Below are 9,595 nucleotides of genomic sequence, written 5' to 3' on the forward strand. Positions count from 1 at the left end.
AAACAATTGTGTGGGGCTTTCCATCCACACAATAAGAGGAAAACATAGTGTGGATGCTTCACAGCATCCATACAATAATAATAACTAAAGAACAGAAGAGCATAAACTGCACAGTACAATAGTAAATACAGGACCAGACCAGGCCAGATCTCACCTGTCTGATCTAGGGGGCCATGCTGTCATACTGTGCTATAACCTTAAATACTTAAAGCTGTATTTTTAATTTTCTCCAGGCTACAGCTTCAGAGAAATGTTCATTTTTATTTTGGATTTTTACTGTACATTTTAGTGCAGACATGTAGGTTGAAATAACAATTAACTTGACATCCCTGAACAAAACCGAACTCGAGCCACTGATGTGACAACACTGCCCATTGTGCTTCCATTGTACTCCTTTTTCCACCGTTTTCCGCTGCTGTAGTGTAGGAAAATGCAGCACTTCATTCATTCAAGAATCAATGTAATGTTTCATCGGAATAAAATCTAATGACCAAATATGTTCACTACAAAACATATCTGCGTTTGCAGTGTAGTTATATAGACTATAGAGGAATATAATTTTTAGATGTGAGTGAGTGTCTTTTTGACCAAGACTGGCCCTGAAGTGCAGAAAAAGTCAGTGGTTTTATTCAGGAGAGCATAAAAGAGCAACAGAGCCTGAGGGCAACAGTCTCCTTTCTATAGCAGAGTTGACAACCTTGATTTAAAATGAAAATAATTTTGACATAATGCAATAACTGCCAGTGGCATGATGTCTCAAAGGCCTGAGCATGTACTCATAATGAAATAGTAGTTATTACTGTGACAGACATGGACACTGGTTAATATGTAGGCAGCCACTGCTAACCAGGTGCCTCAGCTCGGTTAGGTGTCCTACTGTATTCATCCACCAGCAGGTCTGGACATTAACAGAAGGATCAAATTATCAGTCAGCCGCAGTAAACTACAACAAACACTGCTCCACCTGGTGGATATGTACAACAATGTGGGTAGCTTGCACACTCGGTGCTTAGGGGTGTTAACAAGGCAGCGCTGAGACCACTGCGTCATTGTGGGGGACACAGTGTGAGAGCAGGAGCCATGTGTGGACCTGTCACAGATCGGACATGGTTACACTGAGGTCCAGTCAGAAAGTTATACAGTAAACATTAGTATACTGGCCTGGTGTGTTACCTGCTGCATGCGTAGCGACTCCAGCTCTCTCTCTAGTCTTGTACGAAGTCGATGCTCGAGTTGTTCTCTCTTCTCACAGGCCGCCTGGAGCTGAGCTAGAGCCTGCTGCATCCTCTCCACCTTCTCCACATATACCTGTTTCTTCTTCAGCTGCACACACAGACAGAAAGAGGGAATAGTTACATTTTCTTGTGCTATTTCTCCTTCACATAAGACCAAACAGATGGGGGAAGGACCACACTGTTCTGACCACAGGCATTGCAGCTTTAAAGTCCAGGTAAAGCAAAGTCAGTAATTTGTTTCTAAACACATTATCAGTGTTTGAAAATAGTTGCTGAAAAGATGTGAAAAGACTGAGAACTATGTACATGTGCATCTCAATAAATGCCGTTCCCAGCGCCTCTGAGCCGCTCCATATCCAGCTGATGAGAATCAGCTGTGAGCGTCTGCAGGGAGAGAGACAGGAGCGAGAGACGCGGCGATGAGCAAACTGACATCTGCATGAAGTTTAATATATACAGCACTCTGTAGTGTTATTCCACTGTTGTATTATGTCAAAATACTAAAACAAATTGAAGGAACCGTGGTGATTTATAATTACAGACTTTTTCCTTCCAGCGTATTTTTTTGACTGCAAGCCTAAGGAGCAGTGAGACGGTATACGCCGGAATGTGCGACTTAAGCAAATACCTCCATCTCTTCGCAACGACAATTACACAGCTGGATTCTGACAATTTTATCTATGAGTTTCATGCATTATATGTGTATAAAGCTTAAGAACGGCATAATACGAGCACAAAAGCAATGAGGAAGAGGAGAAGCATAGAGAAAGCTGCTAGACCGGGGGGTCACATGACGCACAGCTGCCAATGGCATTGCAGAGTATTGGCCCATTCGTTGTCTATGGACAAATAGACAAAATATAAATGTCTATTATAAAGAAACCATAAAAGATATCAAGATGATATTTGCACCATTGGTAGCTGAACGTCTCACATGTTGAATAGAGTTGAAATGGCATTTCTAGCCCAAGGTATGCCGGAGATATTAAGCTTCCAACTTTGCTCCATTCATTTCCACTGGGAAAATTTCTGTAAAAAAGCGGAATATCTTAAAAAGTATAAAAGTTATACACAATAAGAGGAAAACATAGTGTGGATGCTTCACAGCATCCATACAATAATAATAACTAAAGAACAGAAGAGCATAAACTGCACAGTACAATAGTAAATACAGGACCAGACCAGGCCAGATCTCACCTGTCTGATCTAGGGGGCCATGCTGTCATACTGTGCTATAACCTTAAATACTTAAAGCTGTATTTTTAATTTTCTCCAGGCTACAGCTTCAGAGAAATGTTCATTTTTATTTTGGATTTTTACTGTACATTTTAGTGCAGACATGTAGGTTGAAATAACAATTAACTTGACATCCCTGAACAAAACCGAACTCGAGCCACTGATGTGACAACACTGCCCATTGTGCTTCCATTGTACTCCTTTTTCCACCGTTTTCCGCTGCTGTAGTGTAGGAAAATGCAGCACTTCATTCATTCAAGAATCAATGTAATGTTTCATCGGAATAAAATCTAATGACCAAATATGTTCACTACAAAACATATCTGCGTTTGCAGTGTAGTTATATAGACTATAGAGGAATATAATTTTTAGATGTGAGTGAGTGTCTTTTTGACCAAGACTGGCCCTGAAGTGCAGAAAAAGTCAGTGGTTTTATTCAGGAGAGCATAAAAGAGCAACAGAGCCTGAGGGCAACAGTCTCCTTTCTATAGCAGAGTTGACAACCTTGATTTAAAATGAAAATAATTTTGACATAATGCAATAACTGCCAGTGGCACGATGTCTCAAAGGCCTGAGCATGTACTCATAATGAAATAGTAGTTATTACTGTGACAGACATGGACACTGGTTAATATGTAGGCAGCCACTGCTAACCAGGTGCCTCAGCTCGGTTAGGTGTCCTACTGTATTCATCCACCAGCAGGTCTGGACATTAACAGAAGGATCAAATTATCAGTCAGCCGCAGTAAACTACAACAAACACTGCTCCACCTGGTGGATATGTACAACAATGTGGGTAGCTTGCACACTCGGTGCTTAGGGGTGTTAACAAGGCAGCGCTGAGACCACTGCGTCATTGTGGGGGACACAGTGTGAGAGCAGGAGCCATGTGTGGACCTGTCACAGATCGGACATGGTTACACTGAGGTCCAGTCAGAAAGTTATACAGTAAACATTAGTATACTGGCCTGGTGTGTTACCTGCTGCATGCGTAGCGACTCCAGCTCTCTCTCTAGTCTTGTACGAAGTCGATGCTCGAGTTGTTCTCTCTTCTCACAGGCCGCCTGGAGCTGAGCTAGAGCCTGCTGCATCCTCTCCACCTTCTCCACATATACCTGTTTCTTCTTCAGCTGCACACACAGACAGAAAGAGGGAATAGTTACATTTTCTTGTGCTATTTCTCCTTCACATAAGACCAAACAGATGGGGGAAGGACCACACTGTTCTGACCACAGGCATTGCAGCTTTAAAGTCCAGGTAAAGCAAAGTCAGTGATTTGTTTCTAAACACATTATCAGTGTTTGAAAATAGTTGCTGAAAAGATGTGAAAAGACTGAGAACTATGTACATGTGCATCTCAATAAATTAGAATATCATGGAAAAGTCCATTTATTTCAGTAATTCAACTCAAATAGTGAAAGTCGTGTATTATATAAATTCAGTACACACAGACTGAAGTAGTTTAAGCTGTTGGGTCTTTTAATTGTGATGATTTTGGCCCACATTTGACAGCTTCTCTCCTGTATATCACTGCAATGTATTTTATGTCTTGTTTTGACTGTTCATATCGAAGTGAATGCGTGCCATCTGGAACGGCACCAAAGATGTATTTTAGTATATTTTGTGAATAAAACAGACACTAATATAGGAATGTAATGAGGGAAGACCCAAGTATCAAACACACTACTTTATGAAAATCTTTTACTGTTCAGACATAGATTAGTCACTTTATTCTTTACTTCAGTTGTAATTACACTCTGCAGTTATTCCTATCCACAAACACCAGTGGACACGACAGTATAAAGCACATCCAAGTTAAACAGACAAGTCAGCAAATCGGTGAGGAAACAGTGGTGTCATATAGCAGGACAACGCCAGGCCAAAACACTACGAGCTGCCAAGGAAAACATCAGTAACCAAGAGGTATGAGCCTGTTGCCAAGAAACCCACAAACAAAGTGATCTGAGCTTTTCTTTACACAGAGAGTTGCTCGGTTCTTATAAATGTGAAAATCAGAAACAAATAAGGCTCTATGAATTTACAGAACAGTGGGCTTGTTTACATGCATGTGTTCAACTGGCTGGGAATAAAAAACCCGATGGACCACGTGGGCCAGAGCCTGCCAAAGGTTTTATTCATTTTCTACTGCGCAAGGAATCTTTATTTTCTCTGCAAAAAAAAAAAAAATCAAACCAAAATTATTTTATCATAGGTCACTGCTGATTTTCCAAGCCTTGCGGGGTGGAGCTAAAGGTGTACGGAGGGGGTTCCTGGACCTTTTCAGCTCGAGATCTGAAAGAGAAATCTGGCCTCTCTTCAGGACCCAAATTTACAAAAATACATAGAGTTGCTACAACATCTCCATCAGTAAACTACCGATAATGAACGCAACAAACCCTGAATTTAAATTGTTGCCTATATGAAATATATATATTATTTAATTATAAAAGTATATTTGCTGAGAGTAAATTTGTCAGCACCTTATAACAAACTTGTATGAAACAAACATTAGTGGGACTGTCTGTCAACAGCATTGGACAGACCAGCCTTAACACAGGCAGCTACATTTGTTTTGTATTATGCAACATATCTGCCATTCATTTTACTTCATGTAATGCAACAGTACATAACATTTGAAGAATAGTCAGATCAGATCATGTGCATTGATACACAGCACTCAAATTCAATTCATCCATCCATCCATTTTCTATACCGCTTAATCCCAAACGGGGTCACGGGGGGCTGGAGCCAATCCCAGCCAGCTGTGGGCGAAAGGCAGGGTACATCCTGGACAGGTCGCCAGTAATTCAATTCAGTCACACAATAAAATTAAAGAGAATGTAGAATCTGTGCTGGTTCCTTCTCCCTCCTCCTCCATCCTCTCTCTTTCTTTTTATCTCTGCCAAGGAGGTCATGTGTTTGGTTCTGTGTGCGTGTGTCGGTTAACAGGACAAACAGTTGGATGGCTCATCAGCATTCTTGGTACAGACACTAGTGGGGACCATCCAGGGGCTTTGCTAGACATAGAGCTCTACACAAAGCCCCCATTACTCAAATCACACTTTGTTTTCTTGAATATCTGCTGCATGAATGAAATGTGCTATATGAACTTCCTTTGCATAGACCACTGGTCCACTGCCATGCTGCTGCTCCTGAAGCTCAAACATGTTTTCTCTGTGTGGTATCTCTATCATCACAGTAGCCCAATGTATAGTTATGGTTTTAAAAAAGCACATGAACTACAGTATAGCTATGGCAGGTGCATGTAAGGGCTTCCCTGCTACTCCTTAAGCCTGATATATGCTTCTGTGTTGAATCTGTGCAGAGCCTATGCTGTAGGCTATGCACATGGCCTACGCCTTTGTGAGTATTTACACTTGTGCACTGATGTGTCTGCGTTGCTCTGCAATTAGACTGCCGAAATGTTAGTTGGTGATGGGGTTTCTATTCCACTGTGTCACATTTTTTGCCACGCACAAACAATGGTGACTGAAAACGTTTGACCTTGGACAGTGCTCTAAGTTCAAAAAAGCTAGATTTGACAACTGAGTTGATTTGTCTAACAAACAGAACTCCCAAATTCCTGGCAAAGGATTTAAAGTAAGAAGCTAGTGAGAGAGTCAACTGTTCTGTGTGCTAAGAGGCCAAAACTTTACTGTTTCAGTCTTATTGTCATTCAGGTTGAGAAAATTCAACATCCAAGTGTTAGGTATTTTTAGTCAGATAGACATTGGTTAGACACTTCATGTATTAGAAATGTTTAGTGTAGACAGGATGTCTAGCTCAGGCTGTTAAATGCTTAGTCATTCCCATAGGGTACTCCAGGTTGTTCATGTTCAAGGATAACTAGATAGAAAGTTGATTACTGTTAGGAGACAGAATGTTTATTATTATTATTGACGTGTTTAATCATAATCATAATATTTTCTTATGTTTAATGTCATGACATGTCACTAGATGTCATGTCAGAATGTCTTAGATACACACCACACAATCACCCATTGATTTTCTTCATGGTTTGACTACTGCTATGGTCAGCTGCAAAGCTGGCACCGGAGACGTCACGGTTTGGCATCCCTGAGTAGTATGGGGCTAGCTCAAAGTGATATAATATATAGGCCTGTTATGGTTGGGGGCTTTTCATCTTCCAGCTGCCTGCGTGCATGTTGGAGGTGCAAAGACTCCTGAGCGTGTAATGTAAATTTTACCTGTTCATTGAATAAATCAGCACTGTTTTGAAGTTACTCTGACTGCTTCATCTCTCAGAGTTAACGTGGTGAAAAGAACGGGGGTCCAACAAATGGTGCCGTGACGCCGTGTGCCAGTTAAACTCTCAGACTACCGGTCCGTCGTTCCGGATCAGCGCATGCCGTAATCCTGTGCCTGGCTGAGCTGTAAATTCAACATTTGATCCTGAATTGGCTGGGACTCCGAGATGGAAGAGTGACTTCCTGTGTCTCTGTCGAGCTGTGTTGCGGTGTCACACATCAACTGGTCGACCACAAACAAGGTAAGCAGGATAAACCTTTGTTATACATAAAGCCTGCACATTGAACTTGTACCAAATTTTGTTGATGTGTGGACTGCCCACTCTCAACGCATTAAATTGGATTCAAAAACAGTAAGGATAAAAAAACACATTTGTTTTTGGAAGGATGTGCTGATCTGTTCACTGACACACGTAACAGTTAACAAGCACATACTCTCACTTTGTGGGATAGAGAATGAGTGCCGTTGATTACAGAATTTGATACCAATAAGGGACGTAAAATTCACGTTTTTATGAGTGACAGTCCGCTACCTCACAGCAGGTTGTCTCTCCAAAAGTCTGATTTCTTTTTGATTTGCCTCCGGTTGGAGCACAGGCAGAGAGTCATCTTGACTGAACAGATGATCTCTGGTAAATCCTAAACGTAATAAACGGCACAGTGAAATGGCCAGTTTGTTGTTCTTTATAAAAATGTGGAGGTGGTTAACTGCATAACAGGCCGATTAAACATTGTTCACAGTCATATCGGAGCAAAACAATAGGTTCAGTTCTGAAAATTCACTGTGATTCAACGCGCCTTGTGCAGCTGTGTATTTGGTCCGGGTGGTACAGCTTACTGGGGACTGTTTATTAGCCTTAGGGTGGCAGCTGTCCTGATTGAGATATAACAGTGTAATCGATATGGGAAACCCCCAGGAATTGAGTGCACCAGGATTATCCTGGCGTAGAAGCTTCGCAGTTCGGTCGATACACTGGGCACAACCTCTCATAACGGACAGCGTCACGTGTGGCGTAAATATCCTTCAATATGGCTGATTGCAATATTATTCAGAACTGGCAGAAATGCAAACCAGGGACTCTAGGTGCTATTTTGTATCAGCTTTTAAACAAATGGTTGAGCACGTTGCATCCCAGTCAGCACAGTAGTAAAACACAGCATTTTGTGTTGTGGTTCGAACAGATGTGAAAGGTATGTTTAATACCTATGACGAAGCTCCCCCAGAAGAGGGAGCTCTAAGACTGTATGTGAAACAGGCAGCACAGTCCGCGGCCAAGGCACGTTTATGTCATAGTCGAGCGTCTTTATTACAGAAACACAAAACGGAGGCTAAACTTAAACACTGTGAAACATTTCTTCAAGACTGTCTTTGCTTTTTGGCTGAATTTGAAAAAATTCAGAAAGCTGCAGCCAGTGTAAGTGAAGCGCAAACACCTGCTACTCTTTCCAGTGACACACACACAGACAGAGAGCTGTTCTCTCAGGCGCACGCACACACAGGCTTAGATAACAGCCTACAGCAGGCTGAAGGAAGCTTACAGACTTTCTCACTGATTACAGGATGGTTCATGATCTCAGAGCTGTAAATAAACTTGTGGTTCCAACAAATTATGCTACGCCAAATCCATACACCATGTTGAATGCAATAACACAAGTTTTTCCACATGCATTGACCTTGCCAGTGCCTTCTTCTCTGTGCCCTTGCACAGAGACTCACAGGACATGTTTGCTTTCACGTACAAAGGGCAATAGCTTGCCTACAGACAGTTACCTATGGGCTTTATTGACAGTCCATCCATCTTTAATCACATTCTGTGGCAAAACTTGAAAAATCTTTCTCTCCCAGCTGGAGTCTGTCTCTTTCAGTATGTTGATGACTTGTTGTTAGCTGCTCCTGACTCAGAGAGCATAATGACAGCCACGGGCGCATTGTTGACACATTTGGTACAGGGAGGCTTCAAAGTCTCCAAGGATAAGCTGCAGATAGAAAGGCCTAGAGTTGCTTTTTTAGGCTGTGTGGTGTCAGCATCAGGCCTACACATGGCTGAGACACAGAAGACAGACATCCTCTGTCATTCTAAGCCTACCACAGTCAGAGCAATGATGAAGTTTTTGGGACTGATTAATTTCAGTAAGAATTTTGTACCTGACTTTGCCAACTTGGTGGCACCTCTCCGTGCCATGCTGACAGAAGCAGGTTACAAGAACTATGGTTCTACTCTGGTGTGGACGACACAAGCAGAAAAGGCTTTTGTGGACATCAAACAAGCTTTGTCACACGCATGTAGTTTACATGCACCTGACTACTCTCAAGCTTTCCGCTTGGATGTCGATGAAAAGGACGGCATTGTAAATGCTGTCCTGTTTCAGAGAGGAGATGACAGTAGGAGTCACAATCGAAAGGTGTTGATGTACTATAGCTCTAAGCTAGATAATGTTGAAAGGGGGCATCCAACTTGTGTGAGACATGTTGCTGCAATTGGTCGAGCAATATTGAAAACTGCACAAATCACAATGGGCTATCAGACTGTTGTACATACTACCCACAAGGTAAAAGCATTTTTGGACTCTAAAGCATTTACATTATCTGCACAGAGGACACAGAACTTAAAGCAGCTACTGAACCAAACTCACATACACTTCACAAGTGAAGGAACAAACATGGCTACGCAGATGGTCACTGACCAAGACCATGACTGTGTGAGCAGGACAAACATTGAAATGAGATTGCATGAAAACTTGTATAGGGAACAGCTACCTGATGCACAGCTGACACTGTACTGTGATGGTCACAGTCATCAGACTGCTACAGGTAGTTTGGTTGCTTCATATGCTGTGGTGGAGGACACAACAGCT

At 42.0% G+C, this 9,595-nt stretch overlaps 1 protein-coding gene and 1 long non-coding RNA gene across 2 annotated transcripts in view; one reads left to right on the forward strand and one right to left on the reverse strand.

Moving 5' to 3' along the window:
* amot (angiomotin) overlaps positions 1–9,595 on the reverse strand; it is a 125,969-nt gene that overhangs the window by 48,766 nt on the left and 67,608 nt on the right. The window contains exon 8 of the mRNA XM_020621735.1: positions 3,452–3,601. Within this exon, the coding sequence (XP_020477391.1) occupies positions 3,452–3,601 (150 nt within the window). The remainder of the gene's footprint in view (positions 1–3,451; positions 3,602–9,595) is intronic.
* LOC109972702 (uncharacterized) overlaps positions 3,530–9,595 on the forward strand; it is a 29,681-nt gene continuing 23,615 nt past the window's right edge. Inside the window, exon 1 of the long non-coding RNA XR_002276734.1 lies at positions 3,530–3,728. This is a non-coding gene — a long non-coding RNA (uncharacterized LOC109972702). The remainder of the gene's footprint in view (positions 3,729–9,595) is intronic.

Source organism: Monopterus albus, unplaced genomic scaffold (genome assembly GCF_001952655.1).
Source record: "Monopterus albus unplaced genomic scaffold, M_albus_1.0 scaffold267.1, whole genome shotgun sequence".
Taxonomy (NCBI): domain Eukaryota; kingdom Metazoa; phylum Chordata; class Actinopteri; order Synbranchiformes; family Synbranchidae; genus Monopterus; species Monopterus albus.